The sequence below is a fragment of the Vombatus ursinus genome, unplaced genomic scaffold, assembly GCF_900497805.2.
Source record: "Vombatus ursinus unplaced genomic scaffold, bare-nosed wombat genome assembly UNPS02014772.1, whole genome shotgun sequence".
Taxonomy (NCBI): domain Eukaryota; kingdom Metazoa; phylum Chordata; class Mammalia; order Diprotodontia; family Vombatidae; genus Vombatus; species Vombatus ursinus.
The window spans coordinates 15,057,240-15,083,108 of NW_020954550.1; the positions used below are offsets into that span (position 1 = coordinate 15,057,240).

Here is a 25,869-nt window from a genome sequence, read left to right on the forward strand (position 1 = left end):
TGTGTGTGTGTGTGTGTGTGTGTGTGTGTGTGTGTGTGTGTGTGTGTTTTTAACCAAAGGACCATGATATTAAATTTGTACATCTGCGTGTCTTTTTTTTTTTTTGTTACACATCAGGAAAAAACTTAAAGGATCAGCTACCACTCCCCAAATGCATCCTTTATTGTTGAACTTAAAGGAAAAAAAGAAATCAATCTTATTTATCCCTTCTCCAAAAGAGGTAAGTATGGCCACTGTTGGAAATTCAGAAAAATTTCACAGTCTGAGACCACTGATTCTTCCTGCAGCTCAATGATTCCCAATTCGGATTGTGTGACATCTCAAAGTAACTCTAATAATCTCCAGAAATAATGTCATGTTCTTTAAAAACTTTCAGGAAAACATCAATACACAAAATTTTAATTTTAGACATAAATATACATTTTTTGGAATTGAGGCAAAGAAAGTGTACTGGCTTTTGAGTCAGTCAAATGAACTGGATTCAAATCCCACCTTTGATCTTACCTCAATGACATCAAGTGAGTCACTGGACCTCTCTAACCTTCAATTTTCTCATCTGTAAAATGAAGGAGTTGAAACAGATGGCTTCTGATCTCCCTTCCAAGTTCCAGATCTATGATGCTATGCATTATTGTTTTTGTTGTGATAAGTCATCCACTACATGTAACCTCAAAGAATGCCATGAAGAGAATACCTTCATATAGACAGGTAATTTTAACTCATTCTGATTCTTACTAAATAAGTGGTCTAATTTAGGATTGTTTTTTCCTGCTCTCAAAATCAGAAAATGACCTGGTTTGTTGGAGTTGAAAATATTAGTACTTCTTTATGACAGTTTTCTATATATTGATACTGACTTTTCTCTTGAACTTGAAGTCTAAACACTTTTTTTTTGCATGTAATGTCTTATAATGAATTTGCCCCTCAATATATATAATGATTCAACTTGCTGGGTCATGTACCCAAAGAAAATATTAACATTATGATGAAGTGCAGCTTTGCTGTTAGAGAATAATAAAGATGCCTGATTTTCCCCTTTTCATGTTTTCACCAAGAATTCCCTTGATGTGTGTATAAACCACTTTCATAAAAATTTTATAAAGGAAGCATATGGGTTGGTAGCTGTTCATATCTCTGAATATCTTTTCCCATATAAGATAGGGCAATGGTCATGATCTTTTCCATCCTTCCCCTCTTTGAGCAAATCTGACAAAGGATCATTAAAAGCCTTCTGAATAGTGTTACCTGCAGTGCAGATTTAATTCCTCTGTACTCATCAGGTCCTTCTGCTCTTCTCAATCTTACCTTCATAAGGGCTATTTCACTTCCACACATAGCATATACAACAAATCTGCTCCATTTTTAGTCTTTTTGTTATCTTTCTGCCTTGTTTCATCTGCAAACACTTTCTAGACAGTCAGATTTAGCTGGATCTCACCCCAAGCTTTCTCTGAGCTAATTTTCTCCTGAATTGCTTTTTACTACTATGTGAGGGGACACAGCTCAAAATGTTCCATATTCCTTATTTACTGATTTTGCAGATAAATTTAGGCTGTAAATGGGTATAAATTGGTGCTGCCCTTGCCTACCACATCTCTTTTCTTAGCAAGATTAAGAGTGTGCCATTGAAGGTGGCTTTTAGACTTTTTCATACTTTCTTGTGGCAACCATTTATATTAGTAAGCTTCTTCAGGAAACATTAATGTCCTAAGTCAATGTCTTAAAATTAGCAACAATAATAGCTGCTATGTATAACACTTTAAGGTTTACAAAACATTTTATATATATTATTGCATTTAGTCCCCACTATATCCCTTATCTCCAATTTAGAGATGAGTAAATAGTCCCCAAGAGGCTAAATTGCTTTCACAAGGTCACACACCCAGGTCTTCTAACTCCAAATCTAGAACTTTTTAACTGCTTCACATTACCAACTCTTTTCATCCCTTTCCATTTTCAGAGTTGACAGCTTGTTTAAACTTGTTTAAACAAGTCCAGGTAGCATCTACTTAAATAGTAGCTCCTTCTCTCCTTTAGTCTTATCTTTGCTTGGATATTTAGTGACCTTTTCTCTGTTGATGTTCTGATTTGTACAAAGACAGGTGATTCTAAAATGACTATATTTGTAATGAGTCTGTTAAGAGGTTCCTAATATGGTAATTACTGATTGATACCTAATTTACCTCCAAGCTCTTTGAAAGGAGACCATAAAAATGCTCTCTAATCCCTTAAGACAATTTTAACTCCAATTTGGAGATTCAGTCTCTTTAAAAGAGGCAGCAAGGGGGCACATAACTGGATAGAGGGCCAATTTTGTGCTGTTACAGAATGGGCCTCTCTCAGTTGAAAACTGAGCAGTCCCTTAAAAAGTGTGAGCAGCCCCTGAAAGGAGTCCGTAAGTCTTGGCATAGAGCTTGGGATGTAGAAGGAGTAATTTTGCCTCCCTGCCAACGCCAAAGGGCTTGAATATATGTATATATAAAATCTAGCAAGGGGTAAGGTAATTTTTACCAGTCTTGTCAGTCACCTGGCTAGACTAGTAGTAGTGGAAAAGACATAGGAAAAGCACATAGGACTCTTGTTCCCTTTCTGGCTCCCAGCCAGGCCTGTGGTCCAATCTCTTTCTGGTTCTGGATCCCTGCCAGGCCAGAGGCTACATCTTACTCTCCCTGTTGCCTGCCAGGCTAGTGGCCTAAACATACAGTATCTCTCCTTCTTCCTGGGCATCGAGCCAGGAGGCTAAATCTCTTCTCCCTTGTCTTCATAAACAGATGGGAAGGCAGGTGGCCACTTGGGGCCTACTCCACAGCCAAGCCTCCTCCCTCCAGGAGAGCAGCTCTACTGACATGCCTTGCTTTATTCTTCCTCCACTCATTCTCTGTTACCTGAGTGACTCTAAAATTTTGGACTATGCATATGGTATTAGGCTGTAGGAAAGACAAGGTATAGTCTAATCCTTTGCTCTATAAATGTTTCTGTGTCTTTAGGGTCACTGTTAAAACCTATATTTTTAATTTATGAAAGTCAAATTAGGTCTATTTACATGTCTGTATTAAGCTAGACATTTCTCTTTAAGTTTCTATGCTTGATAGTTCTTATTGAATATCCCTTTCTCTTCAAGGAAGCAATTTGATTCCTCTAGTAGTCTATTAATTCAGTGGCTGTTAAAGATTTTAAAACTGCATCAATATTAAAAATGACACATTGATGGTCTTGAAACTGTATGATTCTTAGTACTTTGCCTCCTTTTCTGCCATACTTCCCTTGCAGAAGTTCAAGGGGGCTTCCCTCTCTGTCTCCACAGATGTATATATGTTTGTGTATACACGCACAGACATCTTTCAGTCACGTCCAACTCTTTTGTGACCCCATTTTCTCGGCAAAGATACTGGAGTGATTTGCTATTTCCTTCTTCTGTTAATTTCACAGCTGAGGAAACTGAGGTAGAGTTAAGTGACTTGCCCAGGGTCACCCAGGCAGTAAGTGTCTGACGCCAGATTTGAACCCAAAAAGATGAATCTTCCTGACTCCAGGCTGAGCTTTGCACTGCCTAGATGCTTTGTGTATACATGCATACATATGTAAACGCTCTAGTGCCTCTAGGATAAAATGCAAACTACTAGGTTAGTAGTTTAAAGCCCCTCACAAACTGGCTCCAACTTACTTTTCCAGTTACTATGTATCACTTATTTCACTCACTCTAAGGTCCAATCAAAATGAACTACTCGCTGTTTCTCCCCTCTTTCTACCTTTGCCTAGGTGACCCTCCATGCCTGGAATGTTTCTACCTCCACTTTCAATTTCAAGTTAAGAAGAAAGTAGCTTCCTTCCAGGTAGAAGTCAGGTGCTACCTCCTATAAAAGGCCTTTTCTGATGCCTCGCCCCGACAAGGGGCTAGAACCTTCCTTCCCTCCCCACCTACCCCCAATTACTTTGTATTTATTTTGTATATATTTTGGACATGTTGTTTCACTTGATAGAATCTAAGTTCCTTGAAGCAAGTACTATTTCATTTTTTGGCTGCCAACCCAGTGGTAACAGATAGGGGCCAGCAGAGAGAAGGGCCCAATTTGTGGCAGATAGCAGTAGGCATAGGTGCAGATACCAGTTGGAGGGGCTGGCAAAGACGTCAATCAGGCCTTGGTTCCAAGGCACAGCAAATTGGCTCCCAGCAGCTGAGGCAGAAGAGTGGACATTGCCTACTGACACTGGACCTGCATATGTGCCTGCTGCCCACTCTGCTAGGGTCAATTGTTACATCCTGTGCCAGTGAAGGTCAACTGCCAATAGTAGAGTCTGAGATCTTTTGCCCTAGACTGGACGCTTAAGCATTATTGTGTGGCCACTGATAGGGCCTTAATGACCCCCTAGACAGGAGGCTGGGGGGTGGTGGGGCTGAGTTCTTCCTGCTCAGGCCTGAGTCTGGCCAACTGTTCTGGAAGAATAACACAAAAAAAAAAAAACCCCCCCACAAAAAATGAGAAAACCAGAGGCTCTTCTAGGCCAATACATGTGTTCGGAAAACTAGGAGCTATTTTTGATGGGGTTAGGAAAATACTCCTGATGTCTGAGTTCCATGCTGTTCAGAAACCCCTCACAGGAGGCTCCAGAGAGAATAACAGTTCACAGTTTGTGGTTAAGAGTGGAAACTTTTAAAACTCAGGCAGCATCCCGCCTGTCCCCAGCTAATTAAATGGGGTGCAACTGGCACATTTGTCTACATCTCCAATTCCAGAAAAATCTCTGGGCTCCTGGGGAGACTTTAGCAGAGTCCTTTCAAGTGCCTCCCTCTGTGGCTTTTGCCAAAGAATCATAACAAAATCCTTGTGCTAAAATTGTGGTCGGCCTCTTAAATTCTAAATTAAAAAACAAACAAAACTCAAGAAGTTTCATCAGCAGAGTTGTTAAACAACCCTAACATTCCAGAGGTTTGTCTAGGTTTCATTCTCTCACTCTTGGGATCCCTAATGCCACTTCATGAGGGCTGGTTATGCGAATGTGCTGAAGACTACAGGTTCAGCAGCAACATCATTTCCAAAAAAACAATTAAAACCAACCTGTTTACACAGATATGACTCCCTAAAAGCTTGTAAGGACCTTCTTTCAGGAGTCCTCCCCCAAGTCTACTGGCTGATGATGAGCATTAGCAATTCAAGGATATGCAGCTCCAGCACTGGCTAAATACAGCTAATTCTTTTGAATTTGTCCTTTCCTAATATGGCAAAAATGTATTTCTCTATCCCCCAAACTTCAGTTCCTCAAGGCTGCTTTGAAGATAAACCAAGTTCTGGAAAGATTCCTTAACAGAACGTGAAGGAGGATTAAATGACAATGCTGGAAGGCCCAACAAAGCTGGAAGGCCCCAAACCTAGTTTACCACAATTATCTTTAAGGTACAATTGGTTCTTAAGGACAGGGAACATATTTGCATTGGTTTCCCCTTGCTGAATGACTGCAGTTGATTTTTTATCTCACAAGGGAGGGTAGGGAAAGAGTAGTGCTTTTCAGTGATCAACTGCTATTTTTAGAGTCATCACCAAGAACATCACCAGAGATATGATGGTCAATCTAGGCTTGTTTTCCTCTGTACTTTCCACCCCCCATTCAATGAGTCTACTATGTTCCATTCCTAGAAGACTATGTCAATTGTTCAAGACTGAGCCTGATTCAGGCTAGTTCTCTGGTAGTGTAGATTCAGTACTGGAACAAAAATGAGACACCTGTAGGTCATTCAACAATTACCCCCTCCTCTCCCCAAAAGAAATGTCTTTAGCCATAGCATGTGCAAAGCTGTCTTGCTGGAGTTATTCATCAATATTCATCAGCCAAGAATCAAAATGCTGCTGGAGTTTCTCATGGCTGCTTTATACTTAAGAGATAAGGAAACAACCAACAGTTTGAATCTTTAGACTCTTGAGTCAACCAAGTCTCAAGAAAGGTCTCAATTTTTAAGGAAAAACTAGCTCAACCTGTATGTGGGGAGGGATTAGGACATTGAACATACCACAGTGTAAGCAGGGATCATGTTACCACTAACACTGTGTATGCAAGGAAAGGTGTAAAGACATCACCAGAAATATGTAGGCCTGAAAAAGAAGGTAGGACAATTATATCCATCAAATAAGAGACAATAGAAGGATAAGCTGCTAGGATGCTGGGTTGAAATTCTATGAAAAACATGATAAAACATGGTAAGACCAGAACAGAATGAGATTATATAGAGGGGTTATGTTGGTGGAAGTAAGAACACCAAAGAAATTAAAGTTCACTCAAGTTATCAAAGTACAGTGTAAAGCAGAGGAGTCAGATCCCTCCCAAGTGTGAACTGAACCAGATTAAGATGGAATTGGGAAGTTTTTAACAAAATAAATAAAAATAAAACATAGATAATGCTAATTTGTGATTTTCTAAGCAAATATATGAAGCAAAGACCCTTTTCTATTTGGGTTTGACACCACTGGCATGAGGTACAGGTTGAAACTGAGACAAATATTCTCTGATGCTTATTTTTTTTTCTTCACTATCTCTACATTTATGCCTGAAAGAAAAAATATATTAATGCTGTTGGGCAGTGAGGTGATACAGTAGAGAGACAGCAGAGAGACTCAAGTTGGAATCTTGCATCAGACTCTGACCAGGTGACCCTGGGCAAGTCACTTAACCTTTGGACCCTGTTTTTCTCATATGTAAGATGGGGAATAACAAAAATACCTACCTCCCAGAGTTGCTGTAAGGGAGATAATACTTGCAATTTATAATATTTTGCTTTGCAAATCTTAAAGTGTTATATAGTTTTTATGTTTTATACTCTTCCCTTGTATCTCTAAATTCACTTGCCTTTTATAGTCATCTTAAATTTGTCTGTTTAATACATAATGATGATGATAAATACAACAATTAACATTTATATAGCACTTCTTATGTACCAGGCACTATGCTAACAAATATTATCTCATTTGATCCTTACCATAACCTTATGAGGTAGCTACTATTTTCACTCCCATTTTACAGTTGAGAGAACTGAGGCAAACAGGTAAAATGACTTGTCCATGGTCACACAGCTAGTAAGTGTCTGAGGCTGGATTTGAACTCAGGTCTTTCTGACTCCAAATACATGCACTATTATAACCTATGACTAAAGAAATTAATGTACCCATTAACATATAAATACTCTAATATACTGCCCAACTGAAATCTGTTACCAAATATAACAGTCTGCTACAATAGGCTGAAATTATGACATTTAAATTACTAACTAATGTAAACTTCTGTCACCCCATCTCAAAGCTAATTAAAACTGCATCCTGATCTGGTAATATGAATTTGTAAAGTATTATAAAGAAACTAATTTTACATATGATGGTTTTTTCTCATCCTATTTATGAAATAAATTATATTAAATAAAAAATTGCTAAGTAATGTGATTACCAACAGATAATATAATTAGTTTAACTTTTGGGGGCCAGATAATTATTAAACCTTACACATATTAGTACTCACTAAAATATAAATTTTCCTTTCATTAAAAGGGAGACTGTCAAGATAGACAATTATGGAAAAGCTAGAGGTAGTACGAAAGAAGACAGAAGCTGTCACAAAGATTTTTTTTTCCTGTTTGAAATTTCACCTCGTACCCAAATGCAATTCAGAAATAATTTAGTTTTGTTACTATACATCAAGTATATCATACATTAGAAATGAAAAGTAATCAATGACTAGCATTTATTTTTTATTCAAATGTTTTTTCTTATTTCTGAAAGCAATTAGGAAACAAGAATGTTAGTCTCTAAAAAGGATCTTAAAAACATATAATAATGATTTGAGTTGTACCTTAAGCTGCATGAGCTAAAAGCAGTATCATCTCCCAAAATAACAAAAAAAAAATTAGGGAAAACAAGGTTGCAAAAGATTTGGGGTAAGAACCAATTAAACTAGATTACTCCAAACCAATTTTATAGATGAAAGGAAACAGCACAACAAATAGATGGAAAATGGAACAGATGTGACAGTGTTGCTTCTGTTATCTATTGATAACAGAGAAATGATCATATTTGGACCAACACCTTAGTGACCAAGGGCCTATAAAAAGGAATTAGAAATGGCACCTAAGATGATGAAGTCCAGAAGAGCAGCTGGATCAGGTCAAGTATGCATAGAAAAAATCTGTGCTAGGGGTGACTCAGTTTTGAAAATCTCAAGGGATTAATTTTCAAGATCTCTCTGGGCTATGTGGTTTCTTTTTTCCAGGAAGAGATAGAGGTGACATAGGAAGTCTCCCTCCAAGGAATAAAGTTTTTATCTCTGGGTTTAGCCCTTGGCCTTTCTTCTATTTGTTTCCAGCCTTCTTCTGAAGGCCAAGGTTCAAGAGTATCTAAAGCTTCAAGGGTGTTACTCAAGCAAGTCTGATGCTTGAAGGAGCAATTCAGTTCAATTTGATTCAAAAAGCAGTTGGGATTCTGGCTCTGGCCCTGGGCTCTGGCTCTGGGCCACACACCAAGGTGATTTTGGGTTAAAGACATAATCAGTTCCTCAGCTTCCCCAGTGATATAATGAAGGAATTCAGGTTTATGACCTCTAAGCTCTTTTTCAGCTGTATGTCTATGAACCTGATATTCCCATTTAAAAAGCCACCTTCTTTGTGCAAGGTACTATAGCAGTCAACTTCAAGGAGATTAGTGTTTTCTAGGGGTGGTTACAAAACAGATATAGAAAAGTAAATGCAAAATATAAGTAAATTGAGCTTTGAAGGGAGCTAGGAATTCTGAAAGGTAGAGTTGGGGAGGGAAGGCATTCCAGGAATGGAGGGATGGCCAATGTAAAGGGGTCAGAGGGAATGCCGGTTATCACAAACATCAAATAAGCCAGGATGGATGTATAACAGTCCTTAAGGTACCAGTCTTGGAAAGGCTTTAAATGCCAAATTATATCAAGGATGTTCACACCTTATCGGAGAGCTAATTAGGTCACACCATGGTAGGGACAACCTGAGTGCCACCAAAAATATCAAAAGACCTAGAAGAAGCCTTAACAATCAATCAACAGGCATTTATTAGGTGTCTGCTATGAGCCAAGAACTGTGCTAGGCACTGGAGATATAAAACACAAAGAAAATAATCAATATTCTTAAAAGTGTTCATATACCATTGTTGTGGCTGTTGTTGTTCTGTCATTTCAGTCCTGTCCAACCCTTCATGACCCCATTTGGAGTTTTCTTGGCAAAGATACTGGAGTGGTTTGCCATTTCCTGCTCCAGCTCATTTTACAACTGAGATAAACTGAGTTAAATGACTTGCTCAGGGTCACAGAGCTAGGAAGTGTCTGACTGACTCCAGGCCTGGTGCTCTAGCCACTGGGCCACCTAGCTGCGCTAACAGCTACATATATAAGTGTATATAGAATAATATAAAGAGAACAAAAATAAGTCAACACAAAGAAGTTTAATATAAGGTAGTTTGGGAGGGAAATGAGTAGTACTTGGGAAGGAGGGATGAAATCCAGAAAGGTTACATGCAGAAGATAGTTCTTGCATCCTGAAGGAAGAAAGATTCTATGACACAGAGTTGAGGATAAAATACCTTCCAGGCATGAAGGAAAACCATTGCCAAGGAAGGGAGGTGGGAGATGGAGTGTTGTGTGTAAAGAGTGGAGAAAGCCAGCTTTGTTTGATTGCAGAGGGCAAGAGTAGATGTAAAGTCCAATGAGGCTGGAAAGATGAGTTGAGTCAAGGTTGTAAGGGGCTTAAAAAGCTAAACAAAAGAGTTTATTCTTTATCCTAGAGGCAATGGGAAGTCACTCTAATTTACTGAGGACTGGAGTGACATGGTTAAACCTGAGCTTAAGGAAAATTACTTTGGTAGCTGTGTGGAGGACAGGTGAAGTAAGAGACCTGAGGTAGGAAAACAAATAAGGAAGGTGTTGCAATAATGTAGGCAAGAGGTGATGAGAGATTGAACTAAGGTGATGGTTATGCAAATAGAGAGAAGGGGTCAGATACAACAGATGTTGTAAAGATAGAAATAGCAAGATCTGACAATTACATAGATATGAGGGATGGGGGAGAGCGAGTTGAGGACAATATTGAGATTATGAACCTAGGTGACAAAAAGAATGGTGGCTCATTTGAAAGAAATAGGGAGTTTGGAAGAAGTGTGGTTGTCCAAGGTAAAAAGGGAAAAGATAATTAATTTAATTTTAGACATGTTAAGTTTGAGATGTCTCCAGGAAATGCAGTTTCAAATGACCAATAGGCAATAGGTGATGAGGGACTAAAGCTATGAGGAGAGACTATGGCTGAGTATATAGATTTGTGATCATTTTGCTTATAGATGATAATTAAATCCATGGGAGCTGATAAGGTCACTGAGAGAGAAGTAAAGAAAGAATCTTCCCAAATGGTTTATGAGAAAATTAAATTCAATTAGATAAACTATTACTCAGAAGGGTGAAAGGCACAAGAGGATATAAAAACAAAAATATGAGATGTTCCCTATGTACATTCTCCAGCATAATGGAGAAGAACTGGAGAAAGTTTGAATGGCTTGATTTTTGTACCACTGGTGAGGCTATATTTGTGGAACATATTAAGCACTCTTTTTCAAAAATAGCAAAAAAAAATGCTGCTTTTTCAGTTACTTGGTCTCACTTAGGTGAAAGACTTACTTGGTTTTCCTTTGGGCAGAAGTCTTTGTGGAGAAGAGAGTGTCCTAGTCTAAGATCTTTTTAAACCTCCAAAATTTTTGTAGTTTTCAGCTTTCAGCCCTATCTGGTACTTAAGATTTATCTTACCACCATGCAATATTGGGCCTTTTAGCTTTTTTTGTGTTCTCTTCAGTTTGAAGAAAGAGGTTTACAGCTAGATGATGCAGTGGATAGAGTGCTGGGCTGGGAGTCAGAAATACCTGAGTTTGGGTAGCTAGGTGGTGCTGTGGATAGAGCACCGGTCCTGACATCAGAAGGACCAGAGTTTAAATCTGGCCTCAGATCAAACACTTGACACTTACTAGCTGTGTGACCCTAGGCAAGTCACATAACCCCAATTGCCTAACCAAAAAAAAAGAAATACCTGAGTTCAAATTCAACCTTAGACATATAGCTAGTAAGCAGTATGACCTTGGGCAAGTCACTTAACCATTGTTTGCCTCAGTTTCCTCAAACATAAAATGAGAAGGATAACAGTACCTACCTCTCAGAGACATTGTGAGGATCAAATAAGATAATATTTATAAAGTGCTTAGCACAGTGCTTGGCACATAGTAAGTACTATATAAATGCTAGCTATCATTATTATTATTGTTATTTTAGAAAATAGCCTTGAGAAGTGTGGCTCAAAGAAAAAAAAGACATATTTGTGAGGGAAAAATGTAATCTTTTATTGTTTTTTAGGAAGAATTTAATTTGCCTGGCCACAGTGGAATGCTCTGAATGTTTGGCAGAATTTAGTTGTGTGGTAAATTAAAAGCAGTTACTGAAAGGCTATTAGAATAGACTACAACAGTCAAAGTCCTTAAGAAAGAAACCAAACTGTAAAATGTTTTATGTAACGAAAAGAGAAACTGTGACAACAGACTTGAAAGTTTTACCTATAATCATCCAGTAGCAAAATTATCCAACAGATCTGAGGGGCATAAGGAAATCTTGCTAATTTGCAAAAGGACAGATTCACTCTAGGAAAAAGAAAGGAAACACAACTGGAACATATGAAATATGATGTGAAAGCAGAATTGTAAAAGATCAGAAAGTGAAATACTGAATCAATTGAGAAATGCAATGTGATGATTTCTAACAGTTTGAATAAATAAGTCAATATCTAATAAATAAATAAACAAACAAACAAACAAATAAATAAAAGAAATTAAAAAGTGATCCAGTGTAGTCTCAACGCTCAATTAAAGGACCATAAGGAAGGCATAGATGTTCTTGACACCAGAAAATTCTAAAGTATAACTATGCATACAGAAAAATAAAAGGCAGAAAAAAGCAGCCCTGGTTGTAGAAAGTACAGTACAAGTTTAAGGAAGCTTTATTGGATGTCCCTAAGTTAAGAGGAGAATATAAAAATATATGAATTTTGCTATGCCTATAGAGCTGTGAACTACAACATAAGAAATGCTTGTTATAAATATGAAGTACTCTAATTAAAAACAGCCCCCATCATTGGAAAGGATGAGACCAGGCAAAAAAAAAAAAGGAATTTGCCATAGGATATCTTTTAGAAACTGTCTGGGACAAGAAATTCTCTTAAAAGACTTCCTCCCAGGGAATAAGATTTAAGATTTCTAATAATTTCCAAACTTCATTTCACTGATGCTATTATCCTTATGGAGTTGAAAAAGTAGATGGAATACCTGAGCAACTTTTAGAATTGAGTAACTTAAAATTTAAATTATTTGGTTTGATAAATTAATTGGGAACAATTATGACAGTTGATGTAAGTTCTGGATAGTAATTGTTGGACAAAGGTCACACCTTTGTAGTTGTGAGATGAATATCTACACTATTCTTTTCTATGAATGCAACCAGTATAGAATACCAAAATTGAGAAATATGAGCATAGGATGTTTTAATATGCAGATGATTTGGAGATTTATTAAACTGAATGATTGTGAGTAGTTTTTGATGGCAATAAATTTTGTCTCATGTTTTATATTTTAATTCATAATCTTATTTTTATATTGATTAGATGTTTACATAAACATCTAATCAATATAATGCTTTATTATATTAATATACATATATAATATGTATATATAAAATATCTAGTATAAAAATAAATATATATGTATATATTTGTATCTATCTAATCACTTGTTGGTGTGATCAGAAAAAGCATCATCTTTATTACAGGAACCTAACTGAATCAACTCTGGGTGTGTTGGGGAGAGCTTCATATCTTTTCCATACTACCAAATTCATGACAACACAGTTCATTAATTTTTTTATTAATTTATCTTGATTTATCAATAATCACTTCCATATGATTTTGGGTTTAAAATTTTTCTCCCCCTTCCTCCCCACCACCCTCCCCAAGATGGCACACAATCTGATATAGGCTATACATTTACATTCATATTAAACATATTTTCACATTAGTGATGTTGCAAGTAAAAATTAAAACCAGTAGGAGGAACCATCAGAAAGAGGAAACAAAACTGAACAGAAGAGAAAAAAAATAGCAATTCAACTTCCATAGTTCTTTCTTTGGATGTGGATAGCACATATTTTCTATCACAAGGCCTCTGGAGATGTCTTAGATCCTTGTATTGCCAGAAAGGGTTAAGTTTATCAATATTAATCATCACACAACATGGCTGTTATTGTGTACAATGTTCTCTTGGTTCTGCTCACTTCACTCAGCATCAGACCATACAAGTCTTTCCAGGTTTTTCTGAAGTCAGCCTGTTCATCATTTCTTATAGCACAATAGTATTCCATCACATTCATATACCACAGCTTGCTCAGCCATTCCCCAATTGATGGGCATCCTCTCAATTTCCAATTCTTTGCCACCCCAAAAAGAGCTGCTATGAATATTTTTGTACATGTGGGTCCTTTTCCCATTTGTATGATGTCTTTGGGATATAGCCCTAAAAGTGCTATTGCTGGATCAAAGGGTATGCATATTTTTATAGTCCTTTGGGCACAGCTCCAAATCGCTCTCCAAAATGGTTGGATCATTTCACAACTCCACCAACAATGCATTAGTGTTCCAATTTTCCCACATCTTCTCCAACATTTACCATTTTCCTGTTTTGTCATGTTGGCCAATCTGATAGGTGTGATGTAGTACCTCAGAGTTGTTTTGATTTGCATTTCTCTAATCAATAGTGATTTAGAGAATTTTTTCGAACACAGTTCATTAATGAGTGAAATAGTTTAATGGGATGAGACACTCCAATGGCATGGAGCATGCTCTGGAATCTAGGATGTCTTGAATAACCAGCTGTGGGTTTTACATAGTGACCTCACTCATCAATGTTGGCATTACAGTTTGTGCAAAAAATCAGTAATCATTTCTGATCTGTTGCCATGGTAAGGCTGGAGGTTCTCAGCTTGGGAATTCAGTCACTCACAATGACCTTCTATATCTACAGTCCCATTAAGTCAGGCTCAGATATAAGGATCCTTAGAAGGAAGCATGTGGGACTGAGTAGTCTATCTAACATGATGTATGGTAGATCAAGTGGCTTACGGAGCTTAGTCTATTTCTAAATGTTCTTGGGATTACACCAGATACTTGGTATTGAACACAGAGTAAGATGACTTTTTAGACCTTTGCAAATGTCAAACTGCAGGATGCATTTCAAAAAAATTAGAGATGAAGGATCTAGTTGAAATGTAAGATTATTGGGCTGAAATGAGCTATAGTTATATTAGAGTGATCAGTATATAGATTTAGGATATCCATTATTGCCTTTAAGGAGTTCAGACTATCTGTTGGACTAGGGCTTCTTAAAATTTTTCCACTCGTGACCCCTCTTCACATTTTGGCAATGTTTGTTGGCGCTGCATGGGTGTGACGGCAGGCGCAGTGCAAAGTGCGCATGTCAGATGTCGTGTGTTCAGAACCAAGGCTGCAGTGAAGTGATGCAACGGGCAAGTGCTGCCAAAAACACTTCAGATTCATTACACATTTGATTTTGAATTAATTTCTGGTCATCACGTGTTTAGAAATCTTTTACTGTTGCCAAATTTTTCACGATCCCATTTTAAGTGCTGTGTTGGACAACTGACCAGTAGACATCATCTATGCTCTTTACACTCTTTCAGGAATAATAAGAAATAATACATTTTTTAGTATCTTGGTCTAAACTCCTTAAGTCTTGAGTGAGTAAAAGATCTAATTAGTTTTCCCTAGAGTAGATGGCAATGCCAAGGAGAGAGTATTCTGTATCATTCTGAAAGCCCTAATCAGCTGTTAAGGGAGAGGGCTGATCAGGTCAAAGGACTCCCTGAAACTGATCAGACTAAGGAAAAGAAAAATATCTTTGCTTAATTCAATTAATAGAAAGATCACTGGAATTCATCTAACCAGGTTGAAAGAAGAATCCATATAGGGAGTGGTTAAAGATGGATCAAATGGCTTTAGGGAAATGATTCTCCAAGGGGCTCCATGGGTTAAGTGACTATTGTTCTATTTGCCAAATCAAAACTGTTACTTGAACTTTGTGATTATATTTTATCTTATTTTGGAATTTTGTCTTTTGTCTTTGACCCTTAACCCTATAAATTGACATCTGAAAATGGCTGGGGGAGACAGATTTTCAAAGGCAGGATAAGTTTCCATCTTTGGATATTCTCTCTAATTAGACATGGTTAAAATTTAATTAATAAATTTTTCTGGGGGCAGGTATGTTCCTAAAATACAGAGTATAGAATTTATCTTCCCCACACTTACTGATGAGATCATTGATCACTTAAATGCTGAAGCATATGAAGGTTTAAAAACACAAAAGGCTTTCAATAAATTCTGGAATTATATAGTTGCCTTAACATATGGATGCTGTATTGGGCCATTCAAGGCCTAATTCTTACTCAGCATAAGAGAATAACAGATTTTTAAGCTGGAAGGGACCTCAGAAGGTCTCCTAATCCAAATCTTCCCATTTTATACAAGAGGAAACTGAAGCACAGAGACAAAACAATTGCCTAAGGTCACATAAGTAGGAAGTGGCAAAACCAGGATGTGAACACAGGGTACCTGATTCTAAAACCAGCACTCTTTCTATAATACCACACCATCTCTCTCGGATAATTCAATGGATCTATCATATTACTAATACTAGTACTCCTTTTGAAGATACAGATAATACCTTATTTATGTTTTCTCTTGTCTATGGTCCATGTTAACCCATAAGTCTTACATAGGAGGTTCACCCAGCATGCTAGGTCTATCAACACAGTGTGAGTACCAATGGATTATCCATCTGTTATGACTTGCTTTTGCTACATGACTAGCTCACCTGTTTTTCTGGTCGTGGGATTCTTGGACAATATCTCTTATGCTTCTCTGGAACAAGTTTTTCTTTGTAATATCCTATAGGTTTTTGTAGTGCCCCTTAAAGAACCTACACAGGTCACACTCAGTGACAATGTCAAACATCTTTCTCAAGCACAAATCTAATTTATACCTTATTTGATGTTCATGGTCAGAGGGTTGAACAAATTTTCTGGTGTTACATCTTTTGAGGAACCCATTATGATCTTAACTTATGCACAGAAGACGCTTTTTTGGGACAGGCAGTGCTTTGCTTTTCGAAATGAAGTACTTTAAAATAGTCAGCAAGTGTTCATTATAATGGAATCTCCTATTCTCTGCATTTTTCCATCAATGGTATGACTATAAAGACTTGGTCTCCTATAGAGTATAGCTTGTGAGAGTCTGCTTATTTCCGTTCACACAATTTCATCAAGGATGGCCTCAATATGTATTTAAATAATTCTTATAAGGATTTTGTAGAGATGGGAAAGTAAGCATATGGGCTGGCAGTCACTGATATTTTTCTTGTTTCCTCAATCACTTCTTAGGGGAGTAATAAATTTCATAATTTCTTCCAAGCAATTTATATCCTATTTCCTCTTTCAAATATCTTGAGAATTGATTCCTAAATTCTCTTCAAAGCAAGAGATGTCCTGAATCTACCTCCTTTAGTGTACCCTCAATTTAGTTCAGATACTCTTACATTTTCTTTTTTTCTTCACTGCCATTTCTACCTGATTCTACCTAATAAAAATGATTGAAGTCAAAATCCTAACAGACTATATAAGACAATGCTGAAAATAAAGGACTATAGAAGCAACTTGAAGGATGCTTAAGAATTTGAGTGAAAAGTTCCACAGTTATCGAATTTCCCACATGCAATCCAATCTTTTGTTTGTGTCTCCTGTTGAATTCTGGGGCCATTTTATTATCCTTTTACAGTTTCTATCCAACACCTGCATACTTTTTAATGAGCCTCTTGGGGTATCCATCTAATTCATATCATAGTCTGGCAACTGAGGACTGTTTATGGTTTTTTCAATATGGAAAGTTAGGCTGATCTCTTAAAATGATTATAGATCCTAGTTTCAATGCTACATGGAGTTCTGGGGCTTGACACAATCAGTATATCAACCACAAACCAAAGAATCTGGAAGAAGGAACTCAACATGTTAGGGAATTTCTCCTACATCTAGATTCATTGCTGAGCATCTTCTATGACAAGGATGAATACCTCTGGCAAATCTAAATCTCCTTGTGTTGTACCTAGATTAACATTAATCCTCTGATTATCACATAAAATTATTTGTTTGATAAGTGATGCACACAGTCATCACTGAATAAATGCATACCTATTGAATTTACCTGTGTGGTACTTGACTCATTGACAGTAAACATAAAACTTGTTATTGCAATCATTTTGAGTTCCTTCTTCTCCCCTAATCTATATCTCAAAACTTTTTTTTTCAGTCACCCATCATCTTCTATTTCCTTCTTTTACTCCAGTCACCAATGAAGAGATGGCTCTTCTTCTCATGACCAAGCTCTTTAGATGTAAGCTAGATTCCATCTCCTTTCACTATTCCAGCAGATTGTCCCCATAATTATAGAAGATCCTTTTTTTTTGGTGAGGCAATTGGGGTTAAGTGACTTGCCCAGAGTCACACAGCTAGTGTTATGTGTCTGGGGCCAACTTTGAACTCAGGTCCTCCTGACTTCAGGGCCAGTGTTCTATCTCCTGCGCCACCTAGCTGCCCCTGTCCCCATAATTATAATCCCTTTCTCTCTCATCTTCAATATTTCCCTATCTACTGCTTCCCTTATTTTTGCCTAAAAACACACCTAGGTTACCTTTTCATATTAAAAAAACAACAAAAAAGCTTCAGAAGATCTCCATCTCCTCAATTTAACATCCTATAACTGATATTCCTTTTCACAGCCAAACTCCTAGACAAAGGTGCCCATACTCCTTGCGTCCACTTTCTCCTCAACCCCTTAAAATCTGCCTTTGGACCTCACTGCTCAAATAAAATTTTCCCTCCAGTGTTACTAATGAGCTCATAATTGCTACATCTCATAGCTTTTCTCCAGCTCTAGAGCCTCTTGATTTGTCTGTAGAATTTTATACTGCTGATTACCACCCCTCCTGAATATGCTGGGTGTTCATGACATCGATATTTCTTCTTACTTATATCTTCCTTCTGATGGCCCCTCCTTCTCAGTCTGATTCATCATCTATGTCCCACATCCTAACTGTGGTTATAAACCAACGTTCTGTCCTGGGCCCTTTTTTATCTTCTCTTTATACTCTCATTAGTTTCAATTGTAATTTTAATGCAGCCAACTCCCAAATCTATATATTCAGCCCTAGTCTCTCTCCTGCCAATTAGACATTTCACAAAGGATGTCACATAGGCACCTAAAACTCAATATGTCTAAAATGGACTTCATTATCCCTCTCCCCAAACCAACTCCTCATCCCAACTACCCTATTTCTTTTGCCATCACCTATCACTACCATTCTTTTAATTTCATAGAAAAAGTTACCTTACGGGCAGCTAAGTGGCACAGTGGCGAGAGCTCCAGCCTTTAAGTCAGGAGGACCTGAGTTCAAATCTGGACTGAGACACTTAGCACTTACTAGCTGTGTGACCCTGGGCAAGTCACTTAACCCTGATCACCTCACTAAAAAGCCAAAAAAAAAAGTAACCTTGGATTCATCCCTTTAATTTCCTGTCAACTTCCCTCTCCAATATCCAGTCAAAGTCTTGTTGACATAAACTCAGCAACTTTTCTCACATTCATCCTCTTCACTAACAGGGCCAACATTCCACTTTAAGATTTCATCAAAGGATCATAAATTTAGAGCTACAAATGGACTACAGAAGTTATCTTTCACTTTTCAGAGGAGTAGCTAAATACCCAAGGTCAAACTCATAATAAATGATATACCTCACCTGGACTACTGAAATTGTTTTCTGATTGGACTCTCTGCTTTAAGTCTCTGTCCTCTCCAATTAATTCTCCATATAGTTTGCCAAAGTGATATTCCTGAAACAGGTCTGACCATGTCACTTTCCTATTTAAAGAACTCTAATTATAAAATAAAAATTCTTGAATGATATTTAAAGCCCCTCATGATCTGACTATAGCCTACCTTCCTATGGTTAGTACCTGTTACTCCTCATCCCACAACTCTTTGATTCACACTCCACATTCTATGCATTTCCATGCCTTGCATGTACTCCTTCCTTATTTCTACCTCTTAGAACACCTTGCTTCCAAAATTCAGTTCAAGGACTATTTCGTACATGAGAACTTTCCTGAAGCATCTCCTCTTTCCCCTCCCCACCCCAGCAGCTAGGGATTTTCCCTTGAAAACTTAATTTATATTTATTTATACACGTTTATTTTGTTTCTCTTGAAAAACTATAAGGTCTATAAGGGCAGAGAATGGTTTTTTTTTTTTGTCTTGGTATCTCCACTGCATGCATAATGACTGTCACACATTAGGCACTTAAAAATTCCTGATATTTGGGGAGCTTAAAAACTAGTGCACTGAAATGGAGCTTGGGCCCAATGACTTTTTTTTTTTTTTTGCTAGGCAATGGCGTTAAGTGACTTGCCCAGGGTAACATGGCTAGTAAGTGTTATGTGTCTGAGGCCGGATTTGAACTCAGGTCCTCCTGAATCCAGGGCTGGTGCTCTATCCACTGCACCACCTAGCTACCCCCAATGACTTTTAAGAGGTCCTTTTCAGGCTTCTTTTCTTTGAGTCTTCGAAAGATGAGTGCTACAAAAAGCCTGGAAAGTACAAATGATTTCTGAATATGCCTATATGCTAATATGTAATCTTGTATGGTTGATTTCTTAAATTAGTCAACTATGTAGGATATATGTCAAACTACCACTTTATCATTGTCAAATAATACCACCAGATGTTATAATAGCTAAAAAGAAAAACTAAAATCATATCTTCTTTGGAGATTCCTGATTCTTCTATAGTAGGATCATTCATTCTTACCTTTTACCACAAACTTGTTTTCTACATGAATGTCTATCTCAAAGTAGAGAAAAGATTAGGGCATCATTACCTATGATTCTATGCATAACCTCTTTTGTAGTCAATTCAAACAACAGTGAAAACAAATTATGTTTTTAAGGAATCCAATATATTGAGACATTCATAAACATTAGCAGTAGAAAATAAAGGCAACTCAGGTAACATGGAAACAGGTTGACAAAAATGGAAAAAAACACTTTATACATATTTGCATGGCATATCTATGTAACACCAAAATTATCTTTCTATAAAGCTTCATTCCTAATTAAGATTATTGTAGACTTAAAATATTCTTTAAAAAAAACACTCCTTAATAGAGGAATATTTGTTTAACCATTTGCTCACATATTAGATGGCTGAAAAGGTCATATTAATAACAGAAGCTAGCATTATTATTAATAATAATGGTTATCATTTTTGTAGTGTGTCCAGGTTTACAAAATGTTTTACAAATATTACGTTATTTGATCCTGACGACAACCCTGGGAGGTAGATCCTATTATTACTCCCATTTTACAGAAGAGGAACTGAAGGCAAACAGAGGTTAAGTGACTTGCCCAAGTCACACAGCTTATAAGTGATTGAGGTGAGATTTCAATTCAAGTCTTCCTGATTCCAAGCTCAGCAGTCCCACAATGTCATTTAGTTATCTCTATTATTATACCATATTCAATTATTATTATATTACTAATATAATATACACACATGTATTTAAAAATTTCCTTGACCTGAATATATTTATGCTGGGTATTTGGTATATGAAGATATGAAAATGTATTTAAACATTAAAATGCAGAAACCATGTATCAGATGAGATGTATATTATAAATGTAAATATGCCTTATTGCCATAGAAACTGTACACCAACCCACAAAAAAAGTTTGGCAAATGAATGTAGATAAAACTGTTTCATCATCGTTAGGATAACAGCATTGAGAACAAAATCTGGCACACTTTAAAATGAAATAAAATCAGGATGCTATACCTCAGCAAGCAAGATTTCCTTGTAAACCCAAAGTTCTCAAACCTTAACTTTTAAAAAACCAAATTATGAATAATCAATGTTATCAGCAGCAATCTTCAGTTCACAAGCTAATACAACCAAAGGTTTAGAGCTGTAGTCTGAGAGGCAAAGACATTTTTATTATGCTTAGTAATAGTTCTTTAAGGGAGTAGAGAAAGGTATAAAGGATGCTTTTTGTCAAAACATTCTTTGAAGTATCAGTGAGCGTTCTTGGCCATTGTAACTTCCCTAACTTTTTCTTGTCTGAGTCTTAGCTCATATTTAAAGAAGAAAATGGTACTTGTGTTTCTGATCAACGATTTATGTGATCTGTCACTCACTTCTGATTGAAGTTTTACATTTTTTTATATATATACATCATATATTATTCTGAAAGAATACTTGGGAACATGTAAATATCTAAAAATAAATGAATAATAGCATGCCCCCCCTCCCCCAGGGACACATCACCCTTTTTCTTAAAAGACAGAGAAAAGTCAAATAAGATGAAAAGAAATGTGCTAAGAATAAACCAGGCCTGAGATCAGACTTCAGGTCTAACAAAGACAAGTAAGCAGCAATTCATTTCTGCTGAGATGTAGCAGTACACTGTTACAAGTAGAAAGAACTTTAAAAATTTGTAGGATACTTTTTATTGCTGCTGCAACAAAAGCCAACCTTTTGAAGGTCTGTGAAAGTTTCACAAAGATTTGTGGCCACGTGGAATTTCAGTAAAAAATACAGTCACAAAATTTCAATTGCATAGCTGCTAAGAGTTTTACCACAGTCTTAATTAGTCTATAATTCAAACTCGTACAAAACTAGTTGAGAGTAGTATTGAAATATTTCTGCCCAGTTTCTAGTGGCAATTAATAAAGACCTATAGTTACATACAATGCTGTAACAATCTGAAGACTGAATGGCTTTTTATCTAATTTGATAATTTTCTTCACACAGTTTAATGCTTTGATTCAGGAGTTCAAAACACTCAAAATGGTTTAATTTAGTTTATTTTTAAATATTTCCAAGACAATATTAAATTAACAGGAGCAATTCAACCAAAACCCTGACTTAAACATGCTCCTCTTGCCACACATCAAACTATATGACATAAGCAGGAAGGAGATGACAATCTGCATCAACTTGTGGCTCAAATCTGTGGGAGTAACATTCTGCTATAACAGTAAGTTATGCTATAACTTCTTATCTATACAATTTTCTCTTTATACACACACATAATTTCATATAAATAAAAGTTCAAAACATTTGAGAAGTAAAACTGAATAATATGATTTTCAAAACTAGACCTGTTTGATAGACTCATCTCTTCTTAGCAATGGAAGGATCCAAGACAACTCCAAAGGACTCATGAGAAAAAATGCTGTCCACATCCACAAAAAGAACTATGGAGTTTGAATGCAGATCAAAGCATATTATTTGCTCTCTCTCTCTGTCTTTTCTTCTTCTTCTTCTTTTTTTTTTTTGTTTCTTATTTTTCATGGTTTCCCCCATTGGTTCCAATTCTTCTTTACAACACGACTAATGTGAAAATAGGCTGAATATGAATGTATAAGTAGAGCCTATATCAAATTGCCTGCCGTTTTGGGGTGGGGGAGGGGAGAGATATGGAGAAAATTTGGAACTCAGAATCTTATGGAAGTGAATGTTGAAAACTGAAAATAAATACAGAATAATAAAAAAATATAAAAAGAACTAGGCCTGTTAGTCACCTCACCAATGGTACTTTGTTAAAGTACAAACCTCATTGAGGGATCTAAGCACTGAATGAAAAATTATTATTTATTGAATGTTTACTATGTGCTAGCTGTTGGATGAAGTGCTGGGGATATAAATATAAAAAGTGAGATAGTTCCTCAAGGTTCTTATGTTCAAATAATAAAAAGGTAACACATATAGGGAATTGATAATTAGGGAAAAGAGTTTGATCTGTGAAGTCAGAGAGATATTAGCTGAGGGATGTTAACTGACATGCCCTTTGCAAATGACACTCTAGGCTTGGTTACTATGTTCAGAGCAAAAGATGGGAAGAGGAGGAGCTGGGGGTGGGAAAAGTGAGATGCATGTGATGGTGAGGAAGATGGCAAAATGGCCTGGATAGACAGCTGGAAGGCATATGAAGCATAATCTAGTCTGGTATGGAGCCAGTTAGGTATAGTAAGCTAGGCAAATCTGCATTCCCTCAAGCCGCTCAACCTCAAGGGTAGGAGATCCAAAGATGAGTAATAAAACAACAGATATAATTTATACTTTCAATATTATTTTCCATTGAGATTACTTAACATTATGGGATATATAAAGACAAATATACTTTTAAGTGACAGAAAAACGAATGAATAGTTTGAAAATAACAATATTCCAAATTGTCCCTGGATTTTATCTAGTAATCTACCATATAATAATTTAGAGTACTAGGGAATGTGTCTGAATATATAACTGATGCTCATAGACTAAAGCTTTTCATATTATAGCCTGGGAAAAGCAGCTCAAAGGGAAATAATTTGCCTGATATTTTAGCAGAGCTTCTATATCACCACAGATCAAAATCTGGAAATCCTGTTATAACAGTGTACATGGTTTCCAAACTTTCATTCAGTGATTAACACTGAAGCAGGATAATAAATGAATCCTTCAACGTGTAGCCAACACATTAAGGGGTTTATAAACAGTCTCTTTTGGAAGTTGCCCCAGGGCCTTAAAGGCATGCCCACAGAGCATACACTCTAGAAGGTCCTACTAAATAGAGAAGGGTATTCCCTATAGGCAGGGAGGTGCTTGAGAAGGGTTCATTGCAAAGGGGAGGGTTAGCAGCAGAGGTCTTTAGCACCAGAAAACATTCTGAAATGTTCATTCACTTTGCAGCACAGTCCTCAACAGATGGTAGAATATGTTGAGAAGAAACTGAAATCTTTAGTAAAATATGAATTCTTATGGAAAAGAGTGTATTACTAAGCAAAAACGGTTGTTCTAAGTATAAAGGAGTACTCACATATTTCCTATAAATCTATAGATTATTAATTTTTTTAATAACCAAAGAACTGTGCTCTTGAAACAACTTTACTAAGAGACTTTTCTTGTAGTTTCTGTACTTTTTATATCACCTAATCTACATTTAAACCATGAGTGAGTAGTTGCTGACATTTTATATTTCAAAATTCCATAGAATGTATAACAAATAGTATTAAATATTTATTCAAGTGCAAAATAAACAGTTTTTTCATTTCTTATGAGCAAATATATTAACCAAACATTTTATTGGAATGTTTTCATAGTGAAGTCTTACCTCAATGGTAGGTGGACTCTTTCTTGTTTTCCTAATCCAAGCTGCAAAGAAAAACAACACTGAAATGTATTACCCCATTTCGGGAGAAGAAAAAAACTGATTATTAAATTAATTACAATTGCAATGGAATGAGACTGGACTTCTTGAACCACATATAAAGTCAGTCTCATTCTTTGACAGTCACAGCTCACATAGTCTGAATTAACTTTAAGGTCCTATAGCACTAAAGTGAACCACAAGGCAAATTACATAATTGGACCAGAATTCTGCTTAGTTGGGTATTATTTAAATTCAGGGGGCTGGGTCTTAGAAATAATTTCCTTATAAAAATATTTATTGTAATTTCAATATTCCAAGGATCAATGATCTATTTGATGTGGGAATGATACCAATCTATTTCTTGACCTTTGTCCATCTCCTCTTGTCACACCTCCCAAAAGGGTACCCTCACTATGTTGGAGGAATCTTCCTCTAGATTTCTTGAGGTTATGTGGATACTGACAGCGAGCTGTTCATTTGCTTTCTCTTATTCTCTCTAAAGACCTGCCCGGCCTGTTTTTCCAGTTAAAAAGCTCTCTACTGGTATTCTTTAAATCTCCTCTACCCAGTTCTTCCTCAGTAATGTATTGTGGCCTCCTCATGCTTGCTCTGTGAATTCAATTAATTGTCCTTTGGTTGACCCACAACTTTAATTCTTTGGAGACTGTGATATTACATGACTCATAGCCATATAATATCTTGAGTGGAATAATGATGTTAAAAACATGGGCCTTTGTTTCAGGGAGAAGTTTGCGGTCATTATAAGCATCACATGATTTCCCCAAAACAGTAAAGCCTACTCTCTGCTTTCCATTCCATTCTAAGGCCAGTTCGTTGTCCATCTTTAATATCTATCCAGAAAAGACTTGCTTACTGATACAACTCTAGGCTGTACATCCAACTGCTTGTCACAGCTGACACTTCAGTAGGGTTTGTAATGTACTCAATTTAGATCTTCATTTAAAACTAAAGCGGGATATTTAAACACTTTTTGTGTGTGTCATGGCCCTCTCTGGCAGTCTGGTGAAACCTATAGACTCTTTAGAAGTTTAAAAAAAAAATCACAACAGAAGGAAATGTTAAGTTTCACTTAGAAGTGAGTGAAAATAAATATGCAATTTTTTCCCCATGCAAGTTCACAGACCCCCTGAAATCTATCCACAGATCATTTGGGGGATCCCAGGTTAAGAATCTACACTTTAAAGGAAGATAGTGTGTTGTTATAATATCTATTTCATAGATGAGGAAATAGAAGGATATATGAACTGCATATTGTGTCACACACCCAGTAAATATCAGAAGGATTTGAAACTAGGTCTGCCTAACTAACCTAAGTCTAATATATGCACATCCACCAGACATCAGAAATTCTTCATCTGCTGGTTTTTCCTGGTTGGAAAGGCTGAATTCTTTTGAAGGATCACTTACCTCAGAGTTGTGAAAATGAAATGAGATAGCATATTTGTAAAGCACTTTGCAAACTTTAA

General features: G+C 36.6%; 1 protein-coding gene across 2 annotated transcripts in view; it reads right to left on the minus strand.

Annotated features, from left to right (window-relative positions):
• The window catches only part of NDUFAF2 (NADH:ubiquinone oxidoreductase complex assembly factor 2), a 226,227-nt gene that overhangs the window by 45,152 nt on the left and 155,206 nt on the right, over positions 1-25,869 (minus strand). For both annotated transcript variants that reach the window (XM_027863488.1, XM_027863486.1), the window contains exon 3: positions 24,344-24,384. In XM_027863488.1, coding sequence (XP_027719289.1) covers positions 24,344-24,384 — 41 coding nt within the window. The remainder of the gene's footprint in view (positions 1-24,343; positions 24,385-25,869) is intronic.